Source organism: Cladophialophora immunda (assembly GCF_000835495.1).
Source record: "Cladophialophora immunda strain CBS 83496 unplaced genomic scaffold supercont1.1, whole genome shotgun sequence".
In the NCBI taxonomy this organism is placed as follows: domain Eukaryota; kingdom Fungi; phylum Ascomycota; class Eurotiomycetes; order Chaetothyriales; family Herpotrichiellaceae; genus Cladophialophora; species Cladophialophora immunda.
This window is the reverse complement of record NW_015622541.1, coordinates 1,728,519-1,742,740: the sequence shown is the minus strand read 5'-3', so window position 1 is coordinate 1,742,740 and position 14,222 is coordinate 1,728,519. Positions and strand designations below refer to the sequence as shown.

Genomic DNA, 14,222 nt, shown 5'->3' with positions numbered 1-14,222 from the left:
TCCGTTTTTCCGGGGTTGATGGCGCTCTCCTCTCACCCACAGTGGCCCATCAAGAGCCACGTCGACCGGGACCGGGGCTGGGACCGGGATCGCGACTCGGCACATACGAATCCAACAACCTGTGGCCGCCGTAGCCGTAGGGGACGGAGGAGTGCCCACGGCCGCGCAAGGGGTGCCGGGGACGGCCGCCACCACTCGCGCCGGCTCTGCTTCGGTCGCCCGCGCCTCTGTGCCGGTCCAGCTCGCGGTCCTGCTCGTGCGAGTACCATCGGTCGTCGGTGGCGCGCGAGTATCCTCGGTCGTGACCTGGCTCATGGTGCGCCCGCGACCTCGAGCGACGACGGCTCCGGTCTTGCATCACGCGGCGGCGCCGACGGCGGCTGTCGCCCGTCGGAGACGCTGACCTCGGAGGGGAGTTGGGGCTGGGACTCTTCTCACGCTCCTCGCGTCGGTCCGGGGCGTCCTGATAGTCGGAGCTCACCGGGGAGAGTCGGCCGTCTGATAGGTCCCTGGTACGCGAGCCGTTGGGGCCGCGATCCTGGCGGCCGCGCGAAACGGCGGCGTTGTGTGGCCCAGAGGCTGAGACGTAATATTCTTTCTCGTCCTTGTCGTCGCTGCGTCGACGGTCTCTGCCCGGTGCGACGGTATACCCCAGATGACGCGAGTCGCGATCTTGGTACGGATATGTGTCAGAGTATTGCGCCCGGTGAGGATGGCCGTGTCCGCTGGGGAGGTCGGCGCCGCCCCATCCGTAAGAGCTCGTCACCTCGCCGGCGTGACCGCTTGAGATATCTGGCTGATGGTGTTGGTGTTGGTTGTAAGCACCTGCATCAATTCCTCCGCTCCTGCGGTATTTCTCTTTCATGTACGGTAGGCTTGGGCCGCGCGGCGTTCCCTTGACCTTCTCCATTTCTGACGGATCGAATTTGCGCTTCTTGCCGCCGGTCAGGCAGACCGCTGTGTTCTTCGCGTGACTGAACGTCCCTTCTAGCTCCGCGATCATCAAAGGGTCGGCATTCCTATTCTCGAGATACAGGAGGATGTTTTCGGCGGTATCGCGGAGGAATTTGGCTCTCTTGGCAGCTTTTTCATTGTCGTCCTTGTCGACAACGGCGAGATACTCTGCTCGAGCAGTTTCGTAGACGGACCACAAGACTGCCAATCTGGGCTCCATGTCCTTGCGTAGGTTTGGATCGACAGGCAACAATCGGGCACGCTTTTGGCCAGCTTCTTTCTTCACTGTGCTGCTTTTGCCCGAGGACAGTTCTGAAAGCGGGTACATCAGATCAAAAGCCACCGGACGAAGCTGGGATGTACATACCCTCTTGTAAGGCCCCTGAAACTTGCACGCTCTGCTGGAGTTTTGGGGTCAATTCCTGGCCAGCACCACGGATATCGATATCGATGTTTAGATACTCTCTGCAGTAGTACTTGATAGCAGCTGGGTTGTCCAGGTCATTTCCATTATGGGTGAGAATCAGTAATGTCTTGTCAAAGACCGTAACATGACCATCTTCGAACGCTTGCGAGCGGGATTTGATCAGTTCAACCTGTCGGTCGAAGACATCAAAGAAAGCGTGATTGTAGGAGACAAGGAAGCTGTCAAACGCTGAGCCCAGAGCTTCAACACCCCGCGCTCTCTGAACCAGAATTTGGACTTCATCGTCGGGACTTCGAGCCAGATGTGGTGGCGGAGAGGAATGGAGGAAAAGAGGACTATTGTGCCCGGACATGGTCGCCACGAAGAGGCTCTGGGTTACATCTATCAAGTTGGTGGCAAGGAGAAGAAAGTTTCCCAGATGAAGAGCAAGTCACGGAGAGCGCAGGCATTTTGAAGTGTTGGGCTTCTTTCTTTCCTTGCCGTACCCTTCGACACGGTCTTGCAGCCTTGCCTTCTTCCGGTCGTGAAGTGAGGCAGTGCTGTTTGGCAGTGGAAGACTTGGCGGGATTTGAGGAAGCTCCTGTGTTTGCTTCTTTTGTGCGAAAAGACGGCCTGGGCTTCTCTTGTCCTTACAGCCTGAGGTCACGCTTTGAGCCTTGTGCTTGTAGAAGTGCTCGCCCAGCTTAAAAACGCGTCTGGCAACGACAGCAGGAACACGGCCCGTAAGGAGTCGCAGGGCCAGTTGACAACTCGAGAGATCACCAAGTCGGCCATGCCCCTGTGATATCTTATGATTGAAGACATATTTGACCAGGGCGTCCTCTGTTTCCATAATCTCACGGCGGAAACCACCAGCTGGACAATGGCTTGCCGGACCACAGTGAATGCGTACAACAACATGCCGTTATGACAGCCAATTGAAACCACCTCATGCACAGGATGAACTGAATGGGAAATGTGGCTGGTGATATCTCTCGATCGTCGCACGAGCAAATCCGGGCGGTTCTCGGTATGGCTCGAAGGTAGATACCCTGACTGTCATGTCGACCGGTAAATGTTCCCCAACCTGCTTCAAAGCGAAGGTAAAGGGATACAGGAATAGGGTTGATGGGGTGCAGAAGACATATTCCCCCTTTTCCCTTTTGGAAGATTGACGCCGCTGTTGGAGGTTTTCTGTCGCAGAACGGTTGGGAAAGACGAGCGCGGTTTCGTGGAGATCCTGCGGACGATAAGAAGAAATCTATTCGGGAGAACAGAAGTCATTCCAGATCTGGATGAAAGAAAGATGGAAATGAAGACCTAGACGCAAAAACAAGCCGGGAGGTCGATGGAAAAGGTCAATTGAGAGCAGGAGGAAGGAAGAAGGTCAAGGGCGCGAATCGGTGGGTTGTACAAGAAACGGCAGCGCTCCATCCCGTCAATCGCGGTACAGACAAGAACAATCCACAGCGCGAAGACCAACAACCACTGATGCACATTGTCCCCATCATGGGCAATGAGAAATGGACGATCGAGCACAGTGAGCAAAGGCCAAGGTGGATTAAATCTTGACCTCTAGGGCTTCATGGTTTGGCTTGGCCACAAGACAACCAGCACGTCGAGCAACGAGGATACAGCAACAAAGTAACAAGATCAAACAAATGAGCCATCTCATTAAGGGGGAATCTATCTGTGCGGGGCAGAAATGCAACCTATCTCCGGTATCCTAGTAGGAAACCCGGGTACACAAAGTACAAGCGAGCATCTAAGAAGATAGTCTGCTTGCACTTGGTTGCATATGCCCTTGTGGAAAGGGGGGAAGCATATCGCCAGTCTATCATACACTCAAACAAGACAAGCTCATAATCACCGAGCCACCGTGGGCACAACCGAGAACCATCTGCTCGGGAGAAAGGACGCCATTCGCCTGCCACCGCCACCGCAATCAAGCCCAGCTCCGTGGTCCGGAAGCCCCATTGCAGAGCACTCAAGATGTTGCAGTATCAGAACTTTTGGTAGAAAGGCATCTTGCCCAGGTCGAGTACAGTGATTGCGCAATTTGGGTGAAAAAGTTGTGTTAAGACAGTAAGAGTAGTCCATGCAAGATCGTCTAAGCCGTCGCTTCGGCGCCTTCAGTCTTGGACGCATCCTCCTCTTTCGTGCCGTTGGGGCCGCCTTCGCTGGTAGTTTGACGTCCCTTGACGTACTCGTCGTAGACGGTGAGGGCTTCGTCCACCTTGGCACGAAGAGCGTTGTCATCATCAATCCTGGGAAACATGTTAGCCACCGACCACAACATGGTGCGGCATCCGAGATAACTTACAACGCCAGCAGTTCCGAGTTGTCCATTTCCAAAAGCATACCAGTAATCTTGCCAGCAAGTTCCGGTTGGATCTGTTGGATCTTGGGGTAGATGGCCTCACCAAGCATCTGTTTCTGTTGATTGGGAGGCAAAGATGCAAGATTGCTGAGACCGCCAGCAGGGGCCTCTTCTCTGCCAGGCATCATCTGTCCACGGCCTTGTGGAGGCAACCGAGCGCCTGCCTGGGCGCTTGCCATGTTTGGCATACCACCTCCTCGCCCGCCTTGTGGGAACGCGCCACCACGCACGCCAGCCATGCCCTGCATGTTGGGAGGCATACCCTGCATGCCTTGCATCTGACCGCGACCACCAGCGCCACGACCCATCTGAGCTTGCATTTGAGCCAGCGCTTGGGGATTGTTGTACATACCATTGACAAGTGCCGGGTTCTGGATGAATGGCATCTGTCCAGGCAGACCGAAGTTGGGAGGGAGCTGTTGGCCTTGAGGTATTCCACGGCCTTGCTGGGGGAAGCCACCAGGGAACTGCCCACGCCCGCCTTGCATACCGGGAATGACCATGCCAGGTTGACCGGGGAAGGGCATGCCTCCACGCTGAGCCCCAGGTGGGAGGAACTGCTGTCCAGCTGGACCATAGAAGACAGTGGGTTGAATGTAGCCCTGGGGCATACCGGCGGCAGCAGCCTGTTGTTGCTGACGAAGGGTGTTGCGTGCTTGGATACTAGCCTCGAGCTGACTTTTGCGAACATCCTTTCGTTGAGCGAGGGCAACATACAGCGGCTTGCCGTTGACCATCTTCTGGTTCATCTCCGAGACAGCCTTGGAAGCCTCATCCGGGTTGCTGAAGCAGACGAAGCCGAAGCCCTTGCTCTTGCCGAACAACTTCTGGCCAGGTTTACCCTCTTTCTTGGCCTCCTTGGCGTCTTCACTGCCCTCTTCCTTTTCCTCGCTTTCAGCCTTCTGCTCTTCGTCGCCCTTTTCATCATCATCCTCCTCCTTCTTGTTCTCCTTGTCCTTATCTGCAGCAGGAGATGCGGTGCGCTCGGCTGTGTCGCGCATGACCTTGGCCGATGTGATGGTTCCATAACCGCTGAATAGATCACGAAGCTTATCGTCGTCCACATCATCGGTCAAGTTCTTGACATACAGATTGACACCTTGATATTTTGAGGCTTTCTCCATGCGTGCAGCTTCATACTGCTTGCGGAGCTCCTCTTCCCGTTCGTGTTTCTTTTGAGCGCGCCCAACATACAAATTCTTGCCATGAAATTCCCTGTCATTGAGTTCATCAACGGCTCTGGCAGCGGATTCGTGACTGGTAAAATTGACAAATCCAAAGCCACGGCTCTTGCCAGTTTCGTCGCGAGTGATGGTGGCAGAGACAACAGCGCCGTAAGGCTCAAACAACTTGGTGAATTCGTCGTCAGTGACCGACTCGTCGATGTTTTTGATGTAGACATTGGTGAAGTTGGCCTTCATCTCCTCAAACTTGCTCTGGCGATCTCGTTTCGCGATGTGATGACCAACAAAGACTTTCTTGTCGTTCAACAACATTCCATTGACAGACTTGATCGCCTGGTTGGCAGCCTCGGCGGTCTCGTAGTGGACGAAACCGTATCCCTTTGAATTTCCGAGCTCATCTTGGGCGACCTTGCAGCTGAGGATATTGCCGAATTGGGTGAAGGTGTCATGGAGCGCTTTGTTATCGATCGCCGCATCCAAGTTCTTGATGAAGACATTACCTTGTCCAGTCTTGCGGAGGGCAGGATCGCGCTGGGACCACATGATACGGCATGGGCGGCCCTTGATGCTCGTGTAGTTCAAATCTTCCAGTGCTCTCTCACCGTCAGCGGTGTTGTTGTAGTTGACGTAGGCATACCCAAGCGAGCGGCGGGTGACGGCGTCACGGCAGACACGGATCGAAGCGACCTGGCCGATGGAGGAAAACAACTCGAAGAGCATCGCTTCGGTGACGGAGGGATCAAGCTCGCCGACATAGAGAGAGGCAGAGTGTTGCGCAGTGTTCGGGGTCGCAGAATAGGGTGTAGCGACATCGTCACCGGTAGCACCAGACGGCGCCACATTGGTGTCGATGGCAGGAGCGCCGTTTTGGGAAGGGGCATCGGGGCTGCCATTCTGGCCAGCGGCCGGAGTCGCATTAGAGACGTCTGTAGCAGACATTTTCGCTGCGAAGCACTGTCAGAATGTGTGTGGATGAAGGCAGCGCGGGTAGCAAGATTGCGGGCTGCGGACTGCGGACTGCGGACTGGGAGGTTGTTCGGCCCAGCGACAAGGGGGGGCAAAGAGAGGGCTCACTTTTTTGTTTGACTTTTCCTGGATTGATTGACAAGGTAACAAGAACGAGGGGAGTTGAAACTTGTCTTGAGCAATGGAGCCGATGCCTTGATGATGCCTTGGTAAGGGATATGTGGTTTAAAGTCGAGCACTGTGATGCTGGTCAGACGTTGTTCACCTTGACCTCTGAGGATCGGACCGTGCAGGTGAAAAAAAGGGTTGCGCAGGCAAGGGACTCGGGATGACTTACCGCACGACTCTGGGTTTTTGAGGGGGGGTTTTCACTTTTTTTTGGTTGATTCACGAGTATTTTATGGGGGAGAGGGGGAGAATAGCAATCGACTGCGACAAGAGCAGACGACGCAGGAGGGAAAAGGCTGATGTGGAAGGTTTGTAGGGGAAAAGTTGGTGGTGGTGGTCGAGGGAAGCGGTCGAAAATCAGACCAAAAAGTCAGGCAATCAAAAAGTTCGGCGGCGGCCACGCTATGCCTGTTGCGGTAAGTGCCACTCCCGCCGAACGAATTCTTCCCTGCGCTGCCTTTGTGCCTGCGATCGCAGTTTCTTTGTAAACAGCGTGGCGGTGGCCATGTTCGGTCAGCCTTCAGCCTTGCTGCTCAGAACGCAGCTACCCATTCCGCTATGCTTGATGTGCGCTGGAAACTTCCATACACTACAGGAAACCTGGTTGAATCTACTGGATCTGCTTCCTCGGTCGTGTTGCAGAAGGTGGTACCGATACATATGGGCGGGTGCACCACGCAACACCACCTCGATGCGCCGTACTATGACCCGTGTCATCTGTCTCCCCTGACCACAGGTGGGAATGGCATGCTCCCTGCATCTGTTTCCGTGCGTGTGCCAGACCTGCACTCCAGACGGAGTATCAACCCGCCCTCTGTTCTTCAATCGCCTCGTTGGACAAGGACTTTCACATTTCACCAGGGATGCTCCTATCGACATGGTTAGCTCAATAAGACTTCATATATCTGCAAGGTTGTAGCTTCACTCTTCCATCCCAGCACCAGAAGGTGCCACTGTCATCTTTGCCCTTCTCTCCAATCACCTTTAGCATTTTTGTCACACTTTCTTCGGGCGTGATGATTCCTTCCACCTCCCAGTCCACGTCGATGTTCGCCATGTCCCTGGCTACCATGTCAGCTCTCAGCTCCACCTCGTCAACAGACGTCAATCTGTGGTCTTAGCTCACGTCTGAACTTCACCGGGATGGATAGCCAAGACGCAGACGTCCTCGTACTTTCCCCCTTTTCTCTTGAGCTCTGCGGCCATATGCCTGAGCATCTGATTCAATGCAGCCTTGCTGGCCGAATAGGCGCCGAATCCGTCTTCATGATCCCTAAACCGTGCTGTGGATCCGGAGTCGGAGGAAATGAATATCACCTTAGACGGAGGTGCTACGCTGCTCAGATTAAGCAGTTTCTGTGCAATGATGATAGGCCCAATGGTGTTCGTATGTAGATGCAGTGCGAAGTCGGAAAAAGATCTGCGTGCCGCTATCAATCAGTACGTTGTCCAAAGGCGATATACCTTCGGAGTGGTTCTGGAATCGTTACATCTCGGTCGCCCTCTGAGTGTGTCATTAGTCTTTCTGTGCAGATAAGCACGAATTTCATCGTACATTGGGATATTTCAGCATTCCAGCATTCAGGACAATATTGTCGAGCCGCATGCCCTTGGCAACCAGCCTCCCCATTGCACTCACAAATGCCTATTGACTGCATCAGCATCAGTGGACCAAATCACCTTGGAGTGGTTTTCAAGTAGTCCGGCCGTCACGCACAAGAATGCTCGACTCGTCAGTGACGTCGCACTGCTCAATGAGACAGGCTGCGGGTCTGGTTTGTTTCGCAGCCAACTGCCAGATGTGGTTTGCCGTCTCCGGGCTGCGGACGGCTGCGATGACCTGGTTTCCCTGATCGAGCAATTGACGGACGAGCTCGAGACCTATGCCCCTGGAAGCTCCAATCACGACCCACGTGGAGGGAGCCATGTTTGGATACGCGCGGAAATAGGTAAGTTGTTCCAAGTAGAAAAGAAGGGAAGGCGTCGGGTACGGTTCGAAGTCTCGCTGGCTGCTGGGTAGCTATGGGTGGCATCAAGCAACTCCAGAAAAGGGAAAGGCGCAGAAAGAGAAATGCGAACTGCGGGGCCCTGGACGAGGTCGAGAGGTGCACATGCCGACAGCGGAGACAACAGACGTCAAAGAACTCGGGAGGGAAAAGTCTCGAAAACTGAGGCTCTGAGACGTGGGAAGATAATGGTGCCCCCGTTGTTGGCCGTAACGAGGAAGAATAACCCTTCCAAACGGAAATCACTGGGACGCATGCGAGTGGAAATTAATAGTTCTCTAGACCGACAGAAGCAGCAGGTAGTGGTTTGCTGGACCAGGGACCGCATCTACTCCCTTCCTTTCCACCCCAGGAGCCCTTGGCTGGAGGGGGAAATCGGTCAATCCGTGGTTTGAGAGAGCATCAAGAGTTGTGGAAAACGCCGCTCAGGGTGGAGGCCAAGCCAATGGTTCAAGGTGAAGTTGACCTCGCCGGATCAGCACCATCAGCGCCACCAGCGCGTAGAGTTGCTCCAACATGCTCGGCCAGGGGAGAGGGACGAACAGGCGGACAAGAGAGGGTGCCGATCAGCAGACGCAAGGCACCTCTAGCCGGGGCCACCAGGGCCGTTGCCCCCATATTACATACATCAGTCCAGCTACTAATACCACAGGCTGCCATTGGGACAAGGGATTGGGAGCAAATCAATGACGGATCAGGGAGGGCAGAGGAAGGGCGCCATTGATACGCCATCACACGGGCTCATCCTCGATTCACAAATGATATTGTTTCCTGACCTCAGCCGTCTCGTGACTGGGCTGTCAGGTACGCGGGTTCAAGGTGTCAAATCTGCAGGAATCGTGCGAGTCTAATCCAACCAACTTGCCGCCAACGAGAGTGTTGGCGAACCTTCGTCTCGGACATTTTGCAGTATGCATCTTGTATTGTCTTCCCCGTGTGAATGAATCTATCTAGGCCGCATCAAATTTATGCATTGGATCATCATACACATGGCCATCCTGCTGGCTTGGGTGGCATAACCGGTCGACCCTAGCCTAGACCAGATTGTTAAGTGCCCTCGTCCGATCCGGGAGACTCAAACCACTTCCTTGCGACAACTTTGCCCACGCAGGGTGTCTAGATAAGTTGTTGGAAAGCACGGTTGATTGGTGATCGAGGCTTCAAGCCCTTGTAGAACTCAACCGTGGCAACGGCACGTTTAGCAATGCCCTCAGGCGTGAACTCGAATTTCTACCAGAGATGTCAGCCGCCGCAGCAGAAGAGTGAAAACCAATGGGGACTACTAACCTTATACACCTCCTTGTATGGGCCGGAAGCGCCGAATCGGTTAAGACCAAATTGCTCATGCGAGTATTTCTCCCATCCGAGGGTGGACATGACTTCCACAGACAGGGCCGGGATGCCGTCAGGAATCACCTTGAGCTGGTAATCCTTGGGCTGAGCGTCAAAGACTTCTGTGCACGGCATCGACACAACACGGGCAGTGAGTCCATGCTGATCCTTCAAGACCTTGATCGTATCGACACAGAGGCCCACCTCCGAGCCAGTGGAAACGAGGGTGATGTCGGCATTCTGGGCCTCAACGGCAACGTAACCGCCCTTGATCGCGTTCTCGATTGTCGAGTTCTCCAACTGGGGCAGGTTCTGTCGGGTCAAAGCCAGGATGGAGGGGGTAGATGTCGAAGTAAGAGCCATGTAGTATGCGGCAGACGTCTCGTTGCCATCAGCAGGCCTCCACACCATCATATTGGGAAGAGCTCGGAAATGGACCAAAGTCTCGATCGGTTGATGAGTAGGGCCGTCTTCGCCGAGACCGATGGAGTCGTGAGTGGCAACATAGATAACTCGCTGGTGCGAGAGAGACGACAGACGGACAGCCCCAGCAGCATATGACACAAAGTTCAAGAAAGTACCACCAGCCGGAATAAGCGTGCCATACGCAGAAATACCATTCATGATGGCAGCCATAGCGTGCTCTCGAACGCCGTATCTCAGGTAGCGTCCGGTCCAGTCGCCAATGCCCAGGCTTGGAGGCTGGAAGTCGACCGCGTTCTTCCATCGGGTGTTGTTGCTTCCAGTCAGATCTGCAGAGCCTGACAACAGTTCCGGGACGGCTTCGTGGATGCACTCCAGGACCTTCTCAGATGTCTTGCGGGTGGCAACCGCAGCATCTGTCGGCTTCCACACCGGCAGGGTCTTTTCCCATCCTTCGGGGAGCTTGCGTGAGAGACGACGGGAAAAGTCTTTGGCCAGCTCTGGGAACTCGCTCCCATACTTCTTGAACAGGTCATTCCAAGCCTGCTCGGCGGCGGCGCCTTCGGAAGCGTGTTTGTGGTACAAGTCATACACTTCTTGAGGGACCACGAAGGACTCTTCAGGATTGAAGCCAAACTTCTGCTTGACCTGCGCAGCGTCATCGGCCTTGAGGGGGTTGCCGTGCACGCCACCTGTGCCCTGCAGCTTGGAGCCAAAACCGATGGTGGTAGTCAGCTTGATCATGGAAGGCTTGTCTTTCACCTCCTTGGCCTTCTTAATCGCAGCTTCGATACCTTCAAGGTCGTGATCGCCGTCCTTGACATGCTGAACATGCCAGCCGTAGGCTTCGAATCGCTTGACAACGTCCTCGGTGAAAGCAACCTTTGTGTCACCATCTACCCTTTGTCAGCGGCGGCATTTTTCGCAGTGCATTGCGCGAGTTTCTTACCAATGGAGATATGGTTGTCATCATAGATGCAGATGAGATTGCCCAGCTGCAGATGGCCGGCAACGGAAGCAGCTTCGCTTGCAACACCTTCCATAGCGCAGCCATCACCGAAAAAGCAGTAGGTATAGTTGTTGATGAGGTCATAGCCAGGCTTGTTGAAGACAGCGCCGGTGTGAGCTTGAGCAATCGCCAGGCCAACAGCATTGCTAAAGCCCTGACCCAGAGGACCAGTGGTCACTTCAATGCCGGGAGTGTCATGAGCTTCAGGATGACCGGGAGTGATGCTGTCAACTTGCTACTCTTTGTCAGCTCTCGTCAACACGAAACCCGAACAGGACGACAAACTCGGAAGTGTTTCAGGTCGTCCATTGAGACGGCGTAGCCGAAAAGGTGGAGGAGAGCATATTGGAGCATACAACCATGTCCATTCCTGGACAGGGTCAGCAACGGAACCATTATCTCATGATTTTGTGCCGGAAGAGAAGGCTTTCACACGGGGCAGGCAACTCATTGGCAACCTCACGCGGGCATTTCCGGACCTGCTCTTCACCATGTATGCAATCTCTTCTTCCTTGATGTAATGCATTGGCTATGGTCATACTCACGATAGGACAAATCGGTCGCGGTTGATATAGTTGGGGTTTTTGGGGTTGAAGGTCATGAACTTGTTGAAAAGAACGTGGGCCACCGGGGCCATGCCTGGGAGAAAAAGTCGTCAGAAATGGTTCTTGTATCAGTCACTTAGAATCACCTACCCATGGGGGCGCCAGGGTGACCGCTGTTAGCCTTGAGAGTGGCATCGACCTGAATGAAGAGCAGTCAGGAGATTTGCAAATGGACATGGAGGGGCAGAGAGCCATACCGCAAGCAGTCGGATGGTGTTGACAGCCTTCCAATCGAGATCAGAGTAACCCATTGTGACAGACTGATATGAGACTTTGTGGAAATCAGGGTGAACAGAGAGGAGAGAGAAGGTCTAATGGTCGTGAAGGCTGTTGAGAAAAAATTTAGTGACGAGCCCGAGCTGTTGACTTGTCGGAATTGCTCAATTGAGGCTAATACTTACGTCTGTCACCAGGAGGGATGGCGGGGCAATGGCAGTTTCGTCGCTGCTCAAGTCCCTGAGTTGTTGGTGGCGCTGCGGGTGGGCTGCGGGCTGCGGGCTGCGCTCTGAAGTCACTGATTGCAGGTGGGCTGGCACCCTGAGACTCGGGACCCTGGAATCGAAAGCTCTGACTGGCGGGGCCCAGGCAAGCGGCCTCTGCTCCGGACGCTTCAGGCTGCGGTGTCTTGTCGCAGCGTGTTGTGCGGAATTCCCTGTTTGGTCGAGTTGGGCAGTCGATTGGGTCTCAACGAAAAAGAAGATTCTCAAAAGCTTTCCGTCGCTGCAGAGGGAGCCAGCTGGTGTTAAATATTCTGGAACCACTACGCGGCACAGCAATGCACCCGTTCCAACCGCATAAATGCCCCGACAGCACAGAACAAGGAATCAACATCGGCGACAGTAATGGTTCGTAGGCGGCAGTACGGGATGCACGTTCACCAGTGCCTGATTACGGCAGCAATCATTCCACGCAATGCTGACTACGTTTCAGACAGCCCAGTCAGTCGAGCGTTTCCCACTTACCCCTTCAAGACGGACCGCAGGTCTCTGCTTGTCTGGGTTTGGCCAATAAAGATTCTTGTTGATGCTTCAGAGAACCGAGAGAGGTTGAGATTCTCCAGCACGTGTAGCTAAATCATTCCTTGCGACTTTTCGTTCCTGTCATCCTCGCCACAATAACACCCAAAATGTCCTTTGTTCCAAAGAGAAAGGTCAACGGAGCTCGCCAGCTTCAGTGTTGACCATCCTGGTGAACATATACCTGTTTTCTCTGCAACTGGAGCAACTCCTGGAAACGTGTCATGCCTGGAAACAAAGTGAAACCATCCTGACTGGGCCCGATAGTTGCTCGCCTTTGGCAAATTGGCCTGACCACCAAACCTCCAACGCCTCGCTATGCAAAAGCAGTCGCTTTCTTAGGCTAGTAGGAACCGTAACCCCCGGCGCCGTATGGAGTCGCACCATAAGGGGTCGTGCCACCCCTGAGGCCACCGTATGAACTGAACGCTCCATTTGGAGGAGCCGGCTCGTAGCCATCTGGACTCTGGATGCCGTTCATTCCATCGACGCCAGCGGCCTCTGCGCCTCCCAGAACTTTGATTGTCTCGGCGAGCTTTTTCTGTATCACCTCAATGCCGCCACGGACGATGTCGTCTGGTTCGAGGGTGCCGATGCCTTCGACTTCGAAAAAGAATGCGCTCGGGACAGCATCAGGATCAAAAGCGGCGTCGGCAGCCGACTCATCCCCTTCCCACGTGGCGTTGCGCTCATCCACTGGCCATTCTTCTTTTGCGTCGGTCTCATACCAGTAGTCGACGTGGCGCAGCTTATTGTTGGGGTCGTATTCGAAGCCCACTGCCGACGTGGGTGCCCATTTCGCGTGCTCTTTGGCGATGCCCTTCTTTGCGATGCATTCCAGCTGAATTTCCTGCCCCTGCCTCAACTTGGCAATCAGTGGTCCGGTGCCATTCGCATCACGGATGACTGGCCGGCCAATACCATCTTGACGGGCATTGACCACGATGAGGTCGTTCGCATGTACCAGCATCGTGCCGGCATTAGAACACCGGACATGAAGGCGAAGGACGACCGAGCAGTATTCGCAATGGTCGTCGCAGCGATCACAATCTCGGCCATAATTCAGGTTTTCGTCCACGCCTTTACTGATCAAGGGAACGAGGCCCAGTCTGTGTGCGAGGTATTCGTCAGGAAGAACCGAGGAATTCGTAGTAATATCCACGAGATCGATCGAGATGGTGGGGATTTCGGCGAGCATCGCGCGACGGAGGGAGTTGGCGAGGGCGAGAGAGCATGACTGGAGGACAAAATCGCAGCGGTCTGGTTCGACCTGTCGAGAGTCAGATCAAGAACAGGAGGAATCGAAGTGTCGTCTGGCTTACTTCTCTCACAGTGACTTTGGGACCCGAGGCCTCGACCCCGTCCATAACATCGTCGTTGAAGCCGTTGTAGCCATTATAAGCCATGGCTTCTACCCTCTGCCTGGTTCAAGACAATGGATACGCCTCTACACGAATCGGCCGTCGAGTCGATCTCACCATGAAGTTGTGGGGTGAACAAAGGTTGAGGCAAAGGTGAAGGCGCAAGAGGCAAGAAATTCCATGGGCTTTGCGCGCAGGGAGAACTTTTGGAGTCTAATCCGTGTCACGTGGTATCTGTAGACACAGTCACGTGAGCGTGGCCAGTTTGGCCTTCGGGTACCTGGCGAGCTGGCAAGGCGCGAGGCGAGGACGCTCCAGATCGGCGCAGGTTTCACCCACTCGCCCACTTTGAACTCGCCAAGAAATGTCCATCCGCTGCATGGCGTCAACGGCGCCTGCGGGGAGAGAAGGT

General features: G+C 54.5%; 5 protein-coding genes across 7 annotated transcripts; all 5 read right to left on the bottom strand.

The window, feature by feature from the left end:
• Positions 1-49: 49 nt before the first annotated feature.
• Positions 50-1,923, bottom strand: PV07_00494 (uncharacterized protein; the record flags this gene model as incomplete). The annotated part of the gene is made up of 2 exons (XM_016386951.1): positions 1,322-1,923; positions 50-1,266 (listed from the first exon to the last, which is right to left on the bottom strand). The coding sequence occupies exons 1-2, from the start codon at positions 1,731-1,733 to the stop codon at positions 50-52; spliced, it is 1,629 nt and encodes a 542-aa protein (XP_016253879.1). The 5' UTR covers positions 1,734-1,923.
• Positions 1,924-3,013: 1,090 nt separating this feature from the next.
• On the bottom strand, positions 3,014-6,392 carry PV07_00493 (uncharacterized protein). Its single transcript, XM_016386950.1, has 4 exons — positions 6,228-6,392; positions 5,999-6,128; positions 3,684-5,868; positions 3,014-3,627 (listed from the first exon to the last, which is right to left on the bottom strand). The coding sequence occupies exons 3-4, from the start codon at positions 5,861-5,863 to the stop codon at positions 3,471-3,473; spliced, it is 2,337 nt and encodes a 778-aa protein (XP_016253878.1). The 5' UTR covers positions 5,864-5,868; positions 5,999-6,128; positions 6,228-6,392; the 3' UTR covers positions 3,014-3,470.
• Positions 6,393-6,563: 171 nt separating this feature from the next.
• PV07_00492 lies at positions 6,564-8,325 on the bottom strand. Of its 3 annotated transcripts, XM_016386948.1 has the most exons (6): positions 7,776-8,325; positions 7,614-7,703; positions 7,549-7,562; positions 7,185-7,478; positions 6,984-7,119; positions 6,564-6,927 (listed from the first exon to the last, which is right to left on the bottom strand). In XM_016386948.1, the coding sequence occupies exons 1-6, from the start codon at positions 7,983-7,985 to the stop codon at positions 6,913-6,915; spliced, it is 759 nt and encodes a 252-aa protein (XP_016253876.1). In that variant the 5' UTR covers positions 7,986-8,325; the 3' UTR covers positions 6,564-6,912. The 3 variants fall into 3 exon arrangements, with proteins under 3 accessions (XP_016253876.1, XP_016253877.1, XP_016253875.1); XM_016386949.1 differs by having other exon boundaries at positions 7,614-8,325; XM_016386947.1 differs by having other exon boundaries at positions 6,564-7,119.
• Positions 8,326-8,738: 413 nt separating this feature from the next.
• Positions 8,739-12,241, bottom strand: PV07_00491 (transketolase). Its single transcript, XM_016386946.1, has 8 exons — positions 11,835-12,241; positions 11,631-11,760; positions 11,524-11,572; positions 11,374-11,467; positions 11,114-11,198; positions 10,769-11,063; positions 9,352-10,715; positions 8,739-9,294 (listed from the first exon to the last, which is right to left on the bottom strand). The coding sequence occupies exons 2-8, from the start codon at positions 11,682-11,684 to the stop codon at positions 9,181-9,183; spliced, it is 2,055 nt and encodes a 684-aa protein (XP_016253874.1). The 5' UTR covers positions 11,685-11,760; positions 11,835-12,241; the 3' UTR covers positions 8,739-9,180.
• PV07_00490 (uncharacterized protein) lies at positions 12,217-13,969 on the bottom strand. The gene is made up of 2 exons (XM_016386945.1): positions 13,772-13,969; positions 12,217-13,719 (listed from the first exon to the last, which is right to left on the bottom strand). Exons 1-2 carry the CDS (start codon positions 13,853-13,855, stop codon positions 12,793-12,795), a joined length of 1,011 nt encoding a protein of 336 aa, XP_016253873.1. The 5' UTR covers positions 13,856-13,969; the 3' UTR covers positions 12,217-12,792.
• Between the last annotated feature and the right edge of the window lie 253 nt (positions 13,970-14,222).

Bases quoted from the DNA above. Each gene is read 5' to 3' on its own strand.
- PV07_00493 (XM_016386950.1), bottom strand. From the start codon at position 5,863: ATGTCTGCTACAGACGTCTCTAATGCGACTCCGGCCGCTGGCCAGAAT. The intron at 3,628-3,683 runs GTAAGTTATCTC...CATGTTTCCCAG, and splicing joins AACTCGGAACTGCTGGCGTT to GATTGATGATGACAACGCTC.
- PV07_00490 (XM_016386945.1), bottom strand. From the start codon at position 13,855: ATGGCTTATAATGGCTACAACGGCTTCAACGACGATGTTATGGACGGG. The intron at 13,720-13,771 runs GTAAGCCAGACG...GACTCTCGACAG, and splicing joins CCAAAGTCACTGTGAGAGAA to GTCGAACCAGACCGCTGCGA.
- PV07_00492 (XM_016386947.1), bottom strand. From the start codon at position 7,985: ATGGCTCCCTCCACGTGGGTCGTGATTGGAGCTTCCAGGGGCATAGGT. The intron at 7,704-7,775 runs GTGCGTGACGGC...TGCAGTCAATAG, and splicing joins CTGACGAGTCGAGCATTCTT to GCATTTGTGAGTGCAATGGG. The intron at 7,120-7,184 runs GTGAGCTAAGAC...CATGGTAGCCAG, and splicing joins CATCCCGGTGAAGTTCAGAC to GGACATGGCGAACATCGACG.
- PV07_00491 (XM_016386946.1), bottom strand. From the start codon at position 11,684: ATGGGTTACTCTGATCTCGATTGGAAGGCTGTCAACACCATCCGACTG. The intron at 11,199-11,373 runs GTGAGTATGACC...GACCCTGTCCAG, and splicing joins CGCGACCGATTTGTCCTATC to GAATGGACATGGTTGTATGC. The intron at 11,064-11,113 runs GTTTGTCGTCCT...GACAAAGAGTAG, and splicing joins ACGACCTGAAACACTTCCGA to CAAGTTGACAGCATCACTCC.